Consider the following 17,310-nt stretch of genomic DNA (forward strand, 5'->3'; position numbering starts at 1 on the left):
GATGCTGATGGAGCTGGATCCCATTGAGAGCTTAAGGATATCTCCTTTACAGGGCTAAAATTATTACCACAGAGGTATTAATGAATAATTTTCTGTGTGAGAGAAGTTTGTGTGAACTAAAGCACTCCCCTCTGTCTGGAGATAATGATACATTTGGGAGAAGAAAAGCAAACTCCTATAAGTAAATAATGTTTGTCTCTTTTTTTCCCTTTATTGTATTACTGTTTCATAAGTTATTTTTAGATGTAAAAGAAATTGACACAGACCAGTGTAGGACTTAGCTCTGAAATATAAATAATCATAAATTCCCAATATATTGTTATTAAGATTTCATTATATTATGAAATGAAAGCATGAAGCTTATTTATTATGATCTGATACACTGTGCTTCACATCAGCCTTCTTTGACACTGGTGAAAAAATGTAACTGAGGTACAAAGATTTTATGGTGTATTTCCATTCCTCGGTGCTCCTATAACCCTTATAAATATCAACAAACATTTGGTTACCTGTTGAGAAGAGTCATGATTCAACTAAAGATCTTAGAAATGTCATTGTTATGGCTAGTTATTAAAGATATCTTATCTGATGAAAACAGGATATTCTTCCAAACTTCATGATGTTCTTACATGCAGTGGAAGTCAAGAAGTGCATACCTTGGTTAATGAGGGCTGGTACTGAAGACTTTGCACAGTCCTTGCTTGTCATTCAAGTTGCAGCACTGGTGCTTTCATCAGCTCTCTGGGTGTTGCCTCTGCACCTCAAGTGCATGAAGGAATTTTAGTTTAATGAGGCTTCTCCTTGGCTGTGCCTTACATTGACAGCGAATAATTTTAAACAAGTAATATTTGGACAAGCAAGTAACTGTGAATGAGACTTTTGACTGTTTACTTCATGGAAAAAGCAAAGTGAATTAGCTACTTTTCATTTTCCTCTTTGATTCTTGTGCCAGCAAGCATTTGACCTTAGCTCAAAAAACGCAGCTGGTGTTTCATAGATGGGATTTCTCAGCTTGTTGTGATAACAGAGTTTCTTGTGAGTGTTGGGACACAGCTCTTACTGAAAACAGTACCAGTTAGGCATGTGAATATCCATCGGTGTCTCAGCCTGAAATATCTAAACAGTCTAAAATCCTGACTCATCAAATGAGAGGGAAAAAAAAAAAAAAAAGATTATAATAATCTTTGCTCATTAATAACTTGATATACCCTTCGGGTCTCAACTGGCAGTGGGGATATCACCAACAGATGTAGTGTTGATTAAGGAAAAAAAAATAAAAGGGAACTGAAAATGCAGTGTGGCAGTAGTTCCCTCCTGTTCCCTCTTTCTTGCAGTCTCCACCATTATCTTTATGTGGCATTTCAGCATAGCCTATGTAAGCCAAGCTAGTTTCAGAAATTGTATATTTTTTACTCCTGTAATACGAAAATGTAAAAAATTTAAAATAAGTGGTGGTGAAGCTCTTCTGCTTTTCTGTTATTTCTGATAAATTGATATTTTCCCCAGCTCTTGTTGCCCTGGCTGGGGATGCAGTACACTCGTAAACTTGTATGAAGAAACACAATGTTATAAATGGATGTGAAGACATGCCAGTTAAGAAGATGTTATTTTCCTCTGTTCTGTGAAATGCATAGTAACTAAGGTGTGCACATCCTATCATTATGCTTTGCTGCTGCTTTTCTATCCCCAGCAGTACTTCATTAACATTAGGAGCATAGTTCCTGGCTAATCCCAGTAATTTTCAGCAGCCATTCTGATGCATCCACTTGAGCACCATATTATCTTAATACTGCTGACATTTGCATGTCTTTGAAATACATTTTTTTAAAATATTGTCCATTTAATCCACTGCAGTTTCTATCGTCCTTTGTTCTTATAGTCATGCTTTACTTACAGCTGATGAAAAAGAATAATCTACTAATTTCTCAATAGCTCTTAAAGGTTAAGAAGGAATCAACAAGGTGTAAACAGCAGCATAAGAAACCCAAAGATTTAGCTGTTTGAACACAGACTACATAATTAGAAACCTATAGAACTAGAATTATAGTGAAACCAGGCCATTAAGATTTCTATGTTTAATCAACGATTTTTCATGTGAATGAAATTCTTGGATGCCATTTATCATCTCAGCTGTATTCTGACAGAAAGGAAAAAGCCCCTAGGAACAGCAATAAAATATTTAAGCAAGGTGTGACAATTATTCTTTATATTCTCTTATCTGTATATAGTTTCTCCTTTCCTTTCTGCTCCCCACGCCCCCCACCCCACCCCCCACCCCCGATATCATCTGTGAGTGTAGGTCTTAGCTTATAAAACTGAAAGGAAAGGGGTTTGTCTTTCTAATTTGCACATCAATATATGGCACTGATCCCAGGCAGAACAGGGGAAGGGCTAATATTACCAATGTGCTCCAGTACTGATCCAGAGTACTTCCAGCTCTGGAATTTAAAAGGAGCTCTCAGGGCATCACTGTTGCTCTGCTTAATCTTTTACCCATTCCCTGGGCTGGAATAATATCACTGGCGCCCTGAGTGGACTTCACTGCTTTTCCTGTGTGAGGTTACCTGGCTACCAGCATGAAGCTCGGGCTATGCTGACTTTTCATTCTCTAGATGAAGCAGGAACTTCACCGAGTCTGCCATCCCCCTCTGCCTGCAGCAGTAAGGGAGATGCACCTTACGGAGGAGGTCTCTCCCCCTTCACTTTCTTGCACAATCTCCTAAAAGCAAGGCTGTCACTTACCCTTAATTATTGATACGTTGTTAAAGATATCTTATCCATTGCCTGTGAGAGCTGTTAAATGACTGGATGGCAGATAATACATTGTGCATCCACCTGAACAGCTCGTTGTGCAATCTGTCTGTATCAGGCCTTCAATACAAGATTTCTGATACAAAAGCAGCATCTTTTCTACTTTACAGAAATTGGAAAACACTTTATATAATCTGTGGTCAAGTCTGGGCTGACCCTTGGATATTCCCTGCAAAATATTACCTGGTACCATGTCCTTGAGCTAGTGTCAGTGAGCTGGTGGTGGTGGCAGTCACTTCTGCAAGGCCTCCATTCCCCAGAAAGTAAGACAGATTTATGAGATAAGATTTTTTAATGGTTTTTTCTTTTCTTTCCTGCTGCTATACTGGTGTACACCTCTCCTTCTTCCTTTTTAGCCTCAGGAATCTTTCTGAAAGAGATGTTGCACTTCTGTGGAGGACCTTTTTTTTTTTTTTTCCTGGTTAAAAATTAAAAGAAATATACATTATTAAATAAACTGGCAACACAAAGTGAATGTTATAGCCATACATACCATTGTTTTCTATAGACAGAAGATTTTAAAGTGCACTTTTCTTGAACGCTGTTCATAAGCTGTAGAGGTTATAGTGTTTTCTCTGAATTTAAGATGTTTGGAGCCTCAGACTTTAAAATACATATAAAAAAGAAGTGTTGCAAATAGCTGGCTACTAAAAAAGTTCTAAAGTACTAGGTATTTTGATTTGAAGTACAAAAGATGCATGAAAATATCCAGGTCACTTTTATAATAAATTCAAAGAAAACGAGGTCAGTGCCTGTTCCCTGACCTTCTAATGGTGTCTTTAAGAGAAGTCTAAATTTTTTGTTTATGGTATGCATCAGTGTGCCTGTGTTATTCAGTTCACTGTTTGCTCCTACATGATGGTCTGTCCTCGAAAGTTGTGAAATATGGAAGCCTCTTTCACCATCCTCCATATTTTTTTCTACATTTATAACTGATGGAAGGCAAAAATAAAGTAGTAGTTCAGCAAATTTTGCCATTTATAGGAGTAATTGCCTGCCTGGTGCAGAAATGTCTGAAGACTTGAGCAAGTATATAGAAGTAGAAATGTCCAATCTGTGAGATGAGACACCAAAAGTTTGAAAGTAGATGGAGCATCTGACAAATGTGGGAGAGGTTTAAACAAAATGGAAAACCAGGTGAGGTTAGAGAATGAGCCCTATAAAGACTGAAGGCACTTACTGTTCTCTGCTATGAACACCCATTAAAATTATCACATCTGCAGCAATCCCAGTTTCTGGCAGAGGAAGTAGAAGAGGCAGATGCCTAAGAAAAAGAGTGAAGTAAATCAACAGCCCCTTAGAAAGCATAAAATGTTTTGAATTTTCATTTGTATCAAGAAGGTGGAGGGTATAAGCACAAGATTCTTCTCTTCTTTTTTCACTGTGAACATTCATGTATACGCAAGATGGAGTGCACAGCTCCTGTGCAAGAGACACGGATCTGTAACACCTTTTTTTCCCTCCCTTCATTTTCTTTCTTTTTAAGACTGGCCTATAAACCCTACTGGTTGTGTTGCATCAGTGTGTGAATGAAAGCTGCTGTAGAATGAAAACTGGCAGCCTTCTCCTAAAAATTGTTTAGATACATGGTATATACATTGTATGCACAACTCATGTAAACTGCAAGTGTTTCTATGATATTAGTCTAACTATTTAAAAATAATGCAGTTTTGAATTTATGAGCTCAGCCCGCAAGTACGGCTATATCAAAATATTGGCAGGGCCTAGTAAGTACAAGGAAAATAGCAGTCACTTTTAAATAGCAAAGGAGGAAAATAGAAGAAAAAAAATCCATTAGTGAGGACAATAAGATTTGAATATCTTGAAGAAAATTAGCCACAAGTTCTACCACTTAATCTGATTAATAAGTTCCATTAGAGAAATTAGCAAATTGGTTGGATACCAATAATAATAACAATAAAGCACTTAAGGACTGTAGGAAATTTCACAATTCAACTGAAGAGTTCAAATCTCAAAAAAAAAAATCCAACAATAAAAAAAAAACACCAAAAAAACCCAAAAACTAAACCTGAAACACAAAAGAAAACCGTGCAAATAGTTTTGAATGAAACTCAAAAGAATTCCCATACAGATGGTGTCAGGCTTGGAACTGAACCGGATGTATGCTTGAGGAAATATTCAATACCACCATAAATTAGTTTAAAAGTAAAATTGGGATGAAGAAATAAAGGATTTCTGAGGTCTTATGGTGAAACTTGAACATGAGAGTATTGTTCATCAACAGAATAAAAATAGAAGTATTGTATATATATATTAAATAGTAAAGCTAGATTATCTTAGAAGAATATTATTTGGATTTATTTTCTTGTTTTAAAGCACAAACTTGGAGTCTGAAATAATTCAGAGATTTCATTGCACCAAAATAAGACTGGCAATCAGTAAGCAATTAACCATTCTTAAAACAGCTATAAAAACTGAAATATATTTTGCACTTCCATGAGAGTTAAAAATATTTTTCTACAGCTTATCATGAAACAGATGTCTGAAGCTACACTAAGTAGAAAAGATTGGATATTTAGAATATTTCGTAGATTTGCCTTCTTTAGAACTTGCTATTAGAAAATATGGTTTATGCACTGGAATAATATAAAGCATTACATCTTTGCATGACTATGAAAATGGTAGCTGAAGCAGGCAACTATCATGTAAACCAAAGGACTTTTGTTCTTAGTGATACTGATCCTCAGAGTGGGTTTGAATATAATTCTGAGTCTTACACTTTAAGAGCAGAAAATATTCTGGACGTAGTCTGTTGTTAAATACTAACAAAAAGTACGTTGAGTGAAAATTATATTCCTTTCTTAAGAATTTTTATATAGTCACACTGTTTACTCATTTCAGTACTCTCAAGTCATTATGGTAGTGCTGGGTTAATTCTTGATTCAGATGTGGACAGAGTAATTCATTGATCAATGGACATAATGTCCTTGTTCATATGAATCAGAAAGGGCTCCACTCCAGAATGTATACCAGATTTGGATGGCTAGGATTTTAATGCATTTTCACATTTTAATGTATAATCTGAGCTGCTGTGGCATGGAAGTTCTAGACTTGGGAAATAAAGCATACTGTGTGGTGCAATACCTTTAGGAACAGTTTCTCGATATGGCATATTCAAAGAAAAATGTTTTGCAGAAATTATTATTGCTAAAAGATAGAAAAAATAGAAAGATTACTTTAAAAATACAAGCTGGATAATTTAAACAGTCAGCATGAACTGTAAGCCTTAAGCAGCAGCAGATGCCTGTCAGTTCTGATCTATCTTTACACGCTGGCACACAGCTAGGACCTTTTGTCAATAGTTCAGGAGTTTATAGTTAATTTTCATTTAAGAGTAATCAAGCTCTTTAAGACATAAAATCTGAATTTGTTCACTCTACAGGAGATCCATGTGATTTGTAGAGGCTATGAACTTTGCAAAAAGGTTTCTAGTTCTTATCTAAATTGAAGATAATAGGGTTTCTCATGTTAATCAGGAAACTAAAAATAAGCTTTTCAATTTATAGGGTAGAATTCAGCAAATAAATTGATATATGAATTTGAAGTTATTAATATCAGTTAGAAAAGCTGACTTTCTGAGTGTCTCTGCAAACCTTCCATTATTAAAACAAAATTTAGCTGTCTGTTGCAATGGAAAGGTAGGTCAGGATTTGCTGGTACCTCTGCTAATGGTGTTGGCTGTAGTAACAGGGGGCTCTAAGGGAAAGAACTGCCTTCTTTCTGGCTGATGTAGTAGTCAAGACTAACCTCATACCGAGGAGCTTCTAATAGGAAAGAAGGGAAGCCAAGCGTAGGAGAAAGGATTAATGAAGTTAGAAATACAAAATAGATTATATTTCTCTTCCAGAGCAAGATGCCAGCCTTGTTTAGAAGGACTTCTTTTTTTCTCTAGTCTATTATGACCACATAGAGGAACTTTTAAGAGAGGTCTCCTTCAGAACTTAGAAAAATGTAAGGCAAAACAGTTTGTCTGCATTCTTTAAAGACAGATGAAATTTGCAAGAGGTTAGCATGTTATTTTTATGGCATGCAATGGTAATTTCACTACAATGTGAGTAATAATTCTTGAAAAATAAAGGAGATTCCGTCTGATAGAGAAGAGTAGAATAGATAAGATGTTCAGATAAAAGCCTTAAAAAAATGAATAGTATTAGGAGCAGCACTGCTGAAACTAGCAAAATAAAACATGTAACCTTAATGATTTATAATAGTTTCTTAGAAAACTTTATAACAAGAACAGTTTTTAATAAGATGCATTTTTAGGTAAGTGTTTTCCTGACTCTGAATTATTAGAGGTACTTGGGGTGATAAATGGTGTTAGCAACCGACTGTGCACAGTTTGATATCATGTCTCGCTGCACTTACTCCGAGTTGGCTGTTTGCATGCTCTGCTATTGGGGGCACAAGAAATCACTTAAGTAAGTAACTGTTATCCCATACTGCAGTGATGGCTTTCTATGTATTCCACTATTGAGAAAATCTGCTGAGCTGACCTCAGTTTTGATGCAATGCTCAATATCACAACGAAGCTTTTTCTGACAATGACCCATCAGCCATATTGCACATTTGTCAGCTCTCTGATTTTGTGTTTCCTTCAAAGCTAAAGGACTGGCAGTGCTAGCACAACCAAACTGATGCTGACAAAACACTGCTTGGCCAACATATACACAGTGATTCCTGATAATGAATTATAATTCTTTACACTTTTTTTTCACTTATAATGTGGGTCACAGGAAGACAGCGGATCACCCACAGCAGTAAGCACACCAGTTTGGTGTCCTCTTTTTCCTCCTGCATTAAACTTACCTTAGGGAGGATGGTACTTTGTGAACAAGCATAGGAGGCTCCCCCACATCTGCCTTCATGTGGCAATGGATTTTAAGTTTATTTAAATGAAATTCTGGACTACATCTTAAAGCACTTCCCTTACAAAGTTGGTAGCGTTTTTTTGAGACAAACTTTTTGTCCATCTCTAGCCTCCCTGCTGCTTACAATAATAGAATACAAGGGATATTTCTGATGCAATTCACTGATAAGTTATGTTCTCATTTCATATAAGTTCTCTTGTTGATCTGTCTCATGACTATGAGAAAGCCAATCTCCAAAATATTATTCACAGCAGGTTTTTTATACTTCTTCGGGAACATTGTGAATAATACTGGAATTGAGAAAGAAACTTCATATACATAGATAGATACATAGATAGATAGATATGGATTATGCGCTTTTCAGGATATTTGTTTGATGCTGACTTCTTGAAAATTGCTAACATAAAGGAAACATTTTGGCTCCGGGGGGAACAAGAAATGCACAAAAGGCAAAGGGAAAGACTAGCAGTGAGTAGTTTCAAAGAAGTTAACATTGATCAGTTGGTAATGAATTAGGAAAAAGCTATCCAGACAGAGACCAGCAGCATTACACAGCTGTGTTAAGGGCTGAAAGCCTTACATCAAATGGCGTCCTAGACTCTAAAGATACTAAAGGATAAAAGGAAATGGGTTATCAGCCTGATGAGAGGGAGATACAGAAGGAAGGAGAATTATGGCAGCAAGAGAACAGTCAGGTTCTTACAGGCAAAGGTAGGTATTAACTGACCTGAAAGGAACCTTAAAATTGGTTGCAAGGAAAGATTAGCATGTAGATAGGGAGAAATATGAATATGAAAAATTACTTTTTTACATCTTAGCAATCTACGCTTTATATCTTTCGTTAAAAGAATAAATAACTTTGCTTTGAAAAGACTCTTCTTGAGTCACTTTAATCAGGTGCTGTCACAGACTGATGAGGGATAAGGACTTTTGGCTGCAAATTTAGTCTATCATATCAACATGGTTAGCAACTGCAATGCAGTGAGCGAATTGGAAGGTGAGAGGGCTGCCTCATTTATCCAGAGCAAGCTATAGGCAGGGAGGCCTTGTCACCCAAGTGCATTCGTGATGGACAAAAGAAAGGCTTTATCTGTATATAGGACAGAAGGTAAGGAATGAAGAGGTTTTGGGAGGTTTTAATTTGGTTCGTTTTCTTCCCTTTTCTCCTTTCTTCCACCCCCCCACCCCACCCCTTTTTTTAGTGTTCTCTTTTTTTCTGTAAATGATGAATACTGCAACAGCATTTGAGATTCCTGTCACCTCTTTATCATTGAAGGAACTTTTTGAAAGGCATAATTCACTGCAACTGCCTTCAACAGTTCTTGTTCTTGTTGTCTTTATAGCTGTGAATTCCTGTCAGATTTTTGTGATATAAAAGGTAGAAATCTCTATTTTGTTGCCACGTCCTTTTTAACATAGGTTGGTAATTTAATTCTTAATTCTTTAAAAACAATGGTATAGAGCATCATAAATATTCTTTGGCTACATTATGTCTGCTGAGATGCTTAAAAGAGAAAAGTAGAGACAACTATAATAGTCAATTCAGATATTCAAAGCTTCCTTCTTAAAAAAAAGAGAACTTCATAAGAGGTACTTACGATGTTCTTTACTAATTCTTCTGGGGATAAAAACACTCTGTGAAGGTTACTCAAGCTTTGCAGAACTACAAAATCACAAAGTTCTTATCTCATAAAATAAAAACCATCTATCCAAGGCTTTTATGAAAGGCTAGTGACTGAGGATATTGATGTTTTTGATAAATGAAATGCTCCCAAACCAGCTCATCCCAACATGACTCATCAGACTGAGACGTTATATAAACAAGAGGTTCCCTCAGGATTCAAACTTTCAACTGGATGATTAACTGTCAGAGCTAAAAACTCAGATTCTCAACACAGAGAAACTATAAGTTTCAAATTAATGAAGCAATCATTCCCTTAGATGACTTTTAACATTGCAGCAGGATTTCAGCAAAAAATGTTCTGATAGATGTGGTGATACCTTTTCCATTACTCATTTGAGCATAGCTGCTAGATTATGTTATTATGGACTTCAGAGAATACAAGTGTCCCTGTTTGGAGAAGTAAAAGGCATTATTCAAGTGGGCCATACTCAGAATAATTAATTTACTTGTCTTGTTAGTGTTCCACAAATCCTTATTCCATCTTTCTTATATTTATCCAAATTTGTTGGGGTCTGCAGCGGGTCTGCAGACAAGTTAGTTGACTTCAAAGACTTAGCCGTGTACCTTTAAGACAGCCACAAATTGTCAGGTATGTAAACAGGATGTGAAGAACCAGAACTTAGAACCGCAGCATACAGGCACCTACAGCAACAGCAAATAGCAAGCAAGAAGAAGGACACAAAAACCAACCAGGGTCTGACACATGTACTGTCTAAGATATATAAATAATTTGTATATACAATAAAGGCCGAACCCAGTCATGCAGACGTAGTGTTTTTTCAGTCCGCCTCGATCTGTGAGTCTTTGAAGTCAACTAACTTGTGTGCAGACCCACTGCAGACTTCAACACACATTGGCTACAAAATTTTGAGAGGATGCTTAGATACCCAGATGGATGATAATATCCTCAGTGAGACTGAGTATGTAAAAAGCCAGAACTGTGGGTTTTGGTTTTATTGCTGTTTTGGGAGTGTTTTGAGTGTGATCTTAGGGAAATCAAAAGGTTATCCTGTGTTAATATTATGGGCCAGTAAGTTATCTGAGTGTTGTTTACTACGGTCTCAGTGAAGAACACTTTGTACGTGAACTTTCTGTACACAAAAATCAGAGAAGGGCAACAAAAATGAATAGGGCCAAGAACTTTCAAGTGAGAATGGATTGCATTTCTCAAATTCACTTTGTTCAGAAGGAAGAGGTGATACGGTAGATCTATCATTTTTAAATTAAGGGTAAATTAAGATAAATATAATGTTTAGATATAAAGATATCACTAGAAGAGAGGATTATATGAAAGCACTGAAACATCATAGTCCTTTGGTTCAGGATGGAGAAAGGGATGTAAAATTAACATTTGTTTTAAAATACTACTGTTTAACTTTAAATGCCTAGAATATAAAAAAGATTAATGTGAACTTAAATATTAACTGTTGACTTCCATGTTACTTGTTGAAAAGGTAAGTCTGTGCCTAAGAGTTCTTTTCTAATCAAAATTAGCTGTAGTTTTGAAATTATTTTTTTTTTTCTCAACACATTCCAGTTCGCCCTGAGCTTTCTCTCTGACTTATTTTGGAAGGAAAGGTTTCTTAGCCTCAAGATTAGAAAATAATTTTGCTTTACTTACAAATTCTGTGTTAACTTTCTGCAAGAAAACTCCTGTAACATAAAACATGAATCATCCTAGAACATGATACCAGTTTTTTTATATCCTCGTTGCAGTCCCATTTCAGTTGGAATGGGAAAAAGGCTACCAAATTCTGTTGCTTTTTATGTCAAGTTTTGTGGCTAACATGAATACAGTTAACAAAATCTTTTATTTATATCAAAACAGTTCCTTTCTGCAAGTCAGTTACTGAAAGCTTCTGGGCCTTTCTACTAGGATTAAGCATACATTGTACCAAAGTCTAAGCCCATTTAGAAGTTCATCAGAGACAGCATAGAGTTCAAATGTATTTTGGGGGGCTGGAAGAGATCTCATTGGTCATAATTAAGGATATTTAGTATGCTTGTGATTAGTACCTCTGTCTTCTTTCAGTTTAACGCAGCCCTGATAGTGCTGCTGTGGGCAGCTGAGTGCAAAACCAAATCGGTTAAAGCAATGCATATTAGCCAAAGAAACAGCATGGGCTGTCACAGTTGAGCTGTGTCTTTGAAAGAATTTCTTCAGTACAGCATGCTTAATTTGTTTGTTTTTGTTTTAAAAGGTGTCACACTGGGAGCAAATTAGAATAGGTAAGCCAGAAGCAGAGCTGTGTTTTGGGGAAGAAAACAGCATCTTGGTGCTTCAGCTCTGCTACCTCTCTCAACCCAATGAAGGGTCTCAGTGGTAGCACAGCTCATTTCCACTTAACTGCATCCGCATGGGAGGGATTAAACCTGGGCTATAGAAAAGCACCTCTCATCCAAGATGGGGAAAAAAGGCAGGAGAGACTTGTTCTTTGGGTGACTGCATTGGTACCAGCAGGCTGCATGCTCTTGTTAAGACAGAGCAGGTCAGTGAGCTTGTTTGTGCCATGAAATGTGTGAAGGCAGTAATGTGCAATTGCATTAGTGGCCACAGTGCTAATCCTGACTTTATAGCGATTGTGCTCCAAAAAAAGATGTTTTCAGAATTGTCTGAGAAAAATGGGCATTAAACTGGTGTCTTCTTCACACTTCAACTTGAAGTAAGCCCAAATGCAAGACACAGGGACACCCTGTTTGTTCCAGTCCGCACAGTAATAGATAGCATTATGGCAACTCCTTAGTATGTGATGAAAAGCTGAAATTCTGCAATATTAAAGATGATTGCAATGGAGAAAAGTGTGCAATATAAGGAGTGTACATATTTGCCGGGTGTTTTAGAATATCAAACCTAAATATGCCCCAGTTAATCCAGAACCCTTTCAACATGTTGGGTAAGAGCCAGAACCACTGTCTGGTGTGCAACCGTGAACACATTTCAATAGGATCAACAGTGGGGAATTCACACTTCTTTGTGCCTTGTGTCACAGAAAGAAGCTTCCCCATCAATGCTTCAGCTGCATTTGTGCTTTGGACAATGAAGGTACTAAAGGAATTATCAAGAAATAGCCAATATGCTCTAAATTTATGAGTCCTTTGCCCTTTTTTCTCATGAGTTTTCTCTTCCCCTGCCAATGATCTCAGAAGGTATCAAAATCAAACAGACAAAGAGAGGGAGAGGGAGGCATATGCAGTACAAGGCTATCGTAACCTACAACAAGGTTATAATATGCAGAACCATTACTTAACATATCCTGCAATATTCATTGCCACTGCTAGGAGATCAGTGTAAGACAGATAAAAGTAAATATGTTTTTGCACAGTGGGTAGGGAACTTCCAGAATTCATTGCTACAGGAGCCTGGGTTGACAGTATAAGCAGGTTCAAAAAGATATTAGAGACATTCATAAGCAACATGTCGGAATGCTAAGGAGATACAAAAGAGAACAAGAGATGCCCTCCAACATCCCTGTTAGAATGATTGTGGATGCTGGCAGAGAACAGGGGGAACAGACTGCGGGAAATGGCCACACTCACTTGCTTTCCTTAAACAGCCACTTCCCTTGCCACTGACCACAGCAGCATGCGGGCCTGGGCGCATGAACATGTCTCATGTTCTTAGCTCACTTCTGCCTAACTAACAAATTGTTTGGACCAGAGCATCTCAAAGCTTCTCAGCAGTGCAGGCAAAATTTAATTTGGTGGCTATGACAGAATTGCTTCTTTAGGCACCGTCCCCCCTGAGAACAGTGAGATGGAGTCAGAGCTATGGCCAGCCACCGTAGTGTGTTGACTGTGGGTCAGCTGCCCAGGAATTGCCCTGCTGCTGCCACTAAGCCAGTGCAGGATGGCTTAACATTAACTGTTAATTAGCAGCTTCCCTGACACCCAGAGAATGTAGATCCGCCTCTCTCTAAGCCATGAATTTTGTGGCAGCATCATTTTGCAGCCACAACTAAGCACTCTGTATAAGACTAGAGTTAGTATATTACAATGTGACAAAGGTCCCTGAATAATTTATATCTAAGGTTCCATTTCATACTTACTTGTTATCCTATGGGTTTTCCCCTAGGATATGCCATCTAATTTCAATTTAAAATGTAAGTTCCATAAATTACCACTGCACAGAAGTTGCTTTAACATGCCATTTATGAAGATAATGGTGCACATTGCAGCAGAAGTGTTTCAGAGTTTCCACTCCTGGGATTACAGATTCACAATAAACTGATAAATGGAAAACAATGAGGAGTTTCCTAGAAAATTGAACAAATCCACCTTAACATATCAAAGCAAATCACACCTTAATGTTGTGAACTCTGTAGGGCAATGTTTCTGCAACAGCACGGACATCTAGATTCCCTGTTCACATTAAGCAGAAAGGAAGCATGTATATTGTCTGGCATGTTTTTTTAGATACCAGTTCTTTAAAGTCCACTCAGGAAGAGTATGAAGATATATTTATGGTATGGTAAAGTAAGGCCCATTACACCAACAGTTCTTAATCCTTGGTTTAAAATTATGTGAATCTTTATTCCCTTAGTATATGTTTTTCTGAAAAAGTCATCATTTTGGAGAATAGCCAGTCTAGCTAACAACTTCAACAACAATTTAACAAGGTGTCATCCAAATGTTACTAAAATATGTATAAATCTCTACTATCTTTGAAGAAAAAAATGTTACAGATTTTTTACTTAAAGAAATAATATAAATTAAGTGGCATTAAGTACATTTCAGAAAAAACCCGCTTTGTTTACATGTCTTGCCTAACTTAAAATCATGTCATTGCAGTCATTAGGACTATTTGTCTGCAGGAGGCCACAGTTTGACAAAACGTCTCTCCTTAGGTATTTAGATTTAATTCTTACTCTTAACACTTACTATATTTAATAGGCTTTAAAAGCTGCTTAAATTAATGAAATTAAATATTTCTTGAGTAAAACTAGCAAGTAATTTGGCATCTACTGATGTTAGAACAGCATTTTATATTTTGTTTTATTACCTAGCCATACTACTGCAGACTTCAATTGGAAAATATAATGTAACATTCTCCTGCCAAATAAGTGTGCAAATCCAGAACTGCTTCTGACTGAAATGACTTAAGTAGTGTACCCAAAAGAAATTGATTGATAGTTGGACTGTGGTACACAAAGCTACCAGATACAAGTAATGTACAGTGGATCCCCAGGCTGTATATATCTTGCTTAAGTGACTGGTATCTAAGGGCCTGAGATGCTCTGTCTGCTTGTGAGAGTCAGGATTCAGGTAGCCAACTTTTCATTCCCAGTCATGGACCAGTCTTTTTGGTGATTGCTCTCACGTAAACTTGAAAATGGATCTTGTTATGTGTAAGTAAAGACCGCATACCAGTAATAAATACATGCTGGTGTCTGTTAGCCAAATCTCATGAAGTGTGGAGTTTCTTGAGTCTTTAGGAAAGAGGTATCACTTGCCAGTGGGAAAGTGGGAATCTGCAAGGCTGTTGGTTCCCTTCCCTGCAGTGCCCTTAACTTGCCTAGGGGGTTATCGCTGTCAGTGCTTTGCCTTTGGCCTGTTTGATGTGAGTTAATGGGGCAGAAGAGGAAAGGTTTCACAAAAGTAGGATATCCAGGATTTTAAGTTGCATCTTTCATTGTTTGTGATAACATGTGTAACAAGCAATTATTTGAGGGAAGGATGCAGAAAGGGTGGAAAAAGGGATGGGCTGTGACACAGTGCCGCAACAGAAATAAATTTAGATTGTGTGTAAGATGTGCTACTTTGAGACTGATATGCCTGGTTGAGGAAAAACACTCAGTGCATGCAAGCGCACTTATGAATGTGAATGGCCTAAATAATTTTAGAATCCATTTACAAACCACTTACATATACCTCAGCCTGCTTGCATGATTTCTGATGCCTGTCAGCCACACAGGACCATATTGCTCATCACACCAATGGAAAGCTGTTTTCACTTAGCTTGCCAAGCATCTTGTTGAACTGTGGGTTCTGAAACCTCGCGAGAACTTTTTTTTTTAATTTAGGAAAGATCTTGGCCTGTTCCAGTATTGTTCTGCTTCCCTTTCTGTTTCTCTTCTTTTCCCTGCTTGTTTTTTTTTCACTTTCTTTAGTAGCTCCCATCTGGGACAGCGAGTTTGTAATAGTGACAGTTCATTGTATTCAGTAACTCAAACAATCATGTAATATTCTTTGATGGCAGGTTACCATTTGTAAGTTTCTGACGCTACTGTTTCTGATGTATTATGTTGTATATACGTGTTTCATGTATCTGATTAAATGCATTGCTCTGGATCCAACAGGCCAGAACCAGTACTATGGACAAAGGACGGTGGAGAGCTGCCAGATCCAGAGAGAATGGTTGTCAACGGCAGGGTCCTAAGCATCAGTTTCCTAAACAAAACAGACAATGGCACATACCGATGTGAAGCAAAAAATCCTATTGGCCGAAACAGCACAGAATATGTCCTGATAGTACATGGTGAGTGTGTTCTCAATAGTTTTTTGATGCATTTTATGCATACGTAGCATTTCAAGACAATACAATCAGTTGCTTTTGATCATTACCAAAAAAATAGGATGAAAAGGCTGGAACTCTAATTGAACTTTTATTGATGCTATCATCTAGCTGTGGGGAGTGTGTTTACTTCCTTTTATTGGCATGCCTCTCTTCATACAGTTTAAGCAAAATATAGTCACTTATGTTGGAAAATTTTTGCAATGTAAGCATGTGTAAAAATCTTCTTCACTATGTCAGAACTGTTTTATAAATACTTGCCTCAGGCACACACTGTTCAGATAAAGCTGGTTGCAAAAGGATATATGAAGAAAAATACGGAAATACCAGAGAGATGGGTGCTTGAGTTTTTTTGTTTAGGTTTTTATAGGCCACCAAAGATAGGACATCAGATACTTTTCTTACACAAGTTACAGCCTGCTACTTGAGAAAATTCAGCTTGTAAAGGTTAGCTGATCATCATCTGGCCTATTATGACAGTCAATGATCAAAACTATGTCATGTCCTAATTTCATGATACTTCTAATAAAATAAAAAAATAGGAGGGTTCACATTAAATTTCAGTTGATTTGTTTTCCTTAATTAATTAGGCAACAATATGCGTCACATGGAAAGTATAGCTGGCTTTTACACTGATCATGAAATATAGGAGAAACGATAATGCAAGGTTAGCATTTGTCTTTAACCTGGCTTTGCAATATGGATCTAGCAATCTCAAAACATAATGCCCTCTTATCACAGATATGTATGTGGTAATTCCTGGAAGATTATGAGTTCTGTAATTTGAATTTTAACCTAAGTGAATGTAGAGGTGAAAGCACCACTATAGTTTATGATGGTACTTTTTTTCCCTCTAGATTTTTTAAAAAATGCAACTTCTTGGGACTATGACAAAAGAAACTGAAACAATCTAATAAAAATTGTAGTTTGTAAATAGACATGCAAACTATATAGATTTTATTTGCTTATGATTAATTCAGGCATAACAAAAACATGTTTATTTGATGTTTGTAAGGTCTCAAAACCATTTTTCACTAAAGGTTTAATCTGCCTTTAGGTATTTGGCAGAAAACTTCTAATAAGTGCTACTTTCAGCTTTCAGTAATGAGCTGTTTATTGGCACTGTGGATGAAATGTCATTTATCAAAAGAACCCCTTAGATTACTTTTTGTCTTTCTTAAAGTTCACTATTAGTTTATGTAGGATTAGTGGCACAACTAAGGAGGAGGTCTTTGCATGAGGAATACAGATCCTGTACTGCTACGTGAGTATTTCTGTATTGAAGACAAACAGAAAAACTAAATCCTTTAACCTCTACTTACATCGATTGCTACAAGAAAAAGAAAAAATGTCTTTTACATCCTGGAGGTGGTGCTGTATTGGTTGTTGGCAGCAGGCACAAAGGGCACTGCCTT

The 17,310-nt window shown here is 37.0% G+C and overlaps 1 protein-coding gene across 3 annotated transcripts in view; it reads left to right on the forward strand.

Annotated features, from left to right (window-relative positions):
* CADM2 (cell adhesion molecule 2) overlaps positions 1-17,310 on the forward strand; it is a 670,184-nt gene that overhangs the window by 583,061 nt on the left and 69,813 nt on the right. For all 3 annotated transcript variants that reach the window (XM_040582919.1, XM_040582921.1, XM_040582920.1), the window contains one exon: positions 15,681-15,859. In XM_040582919.1, coding sequence (XP_040438853.1) covers positions 15,681-15,859 — 179 coding nt within the window. The remainder of the gene's footprint in view (positions 1-15,680; positions 15,860-17,310) is intronic.

Source organism: Falco naumanni, chromosome 2 (assembly GCF_017639655.2).
Source record: "Falco naumanni isolate bFalNau1 chromosome 2, bFalNau1.pat, whole genome shotgun sequence".
Taxonomy (NCBI): Eukaryota; Metazoa; Chordata; class Aves; order Falconiformes; family Falconidae; genus Falco; species Falco naumanni.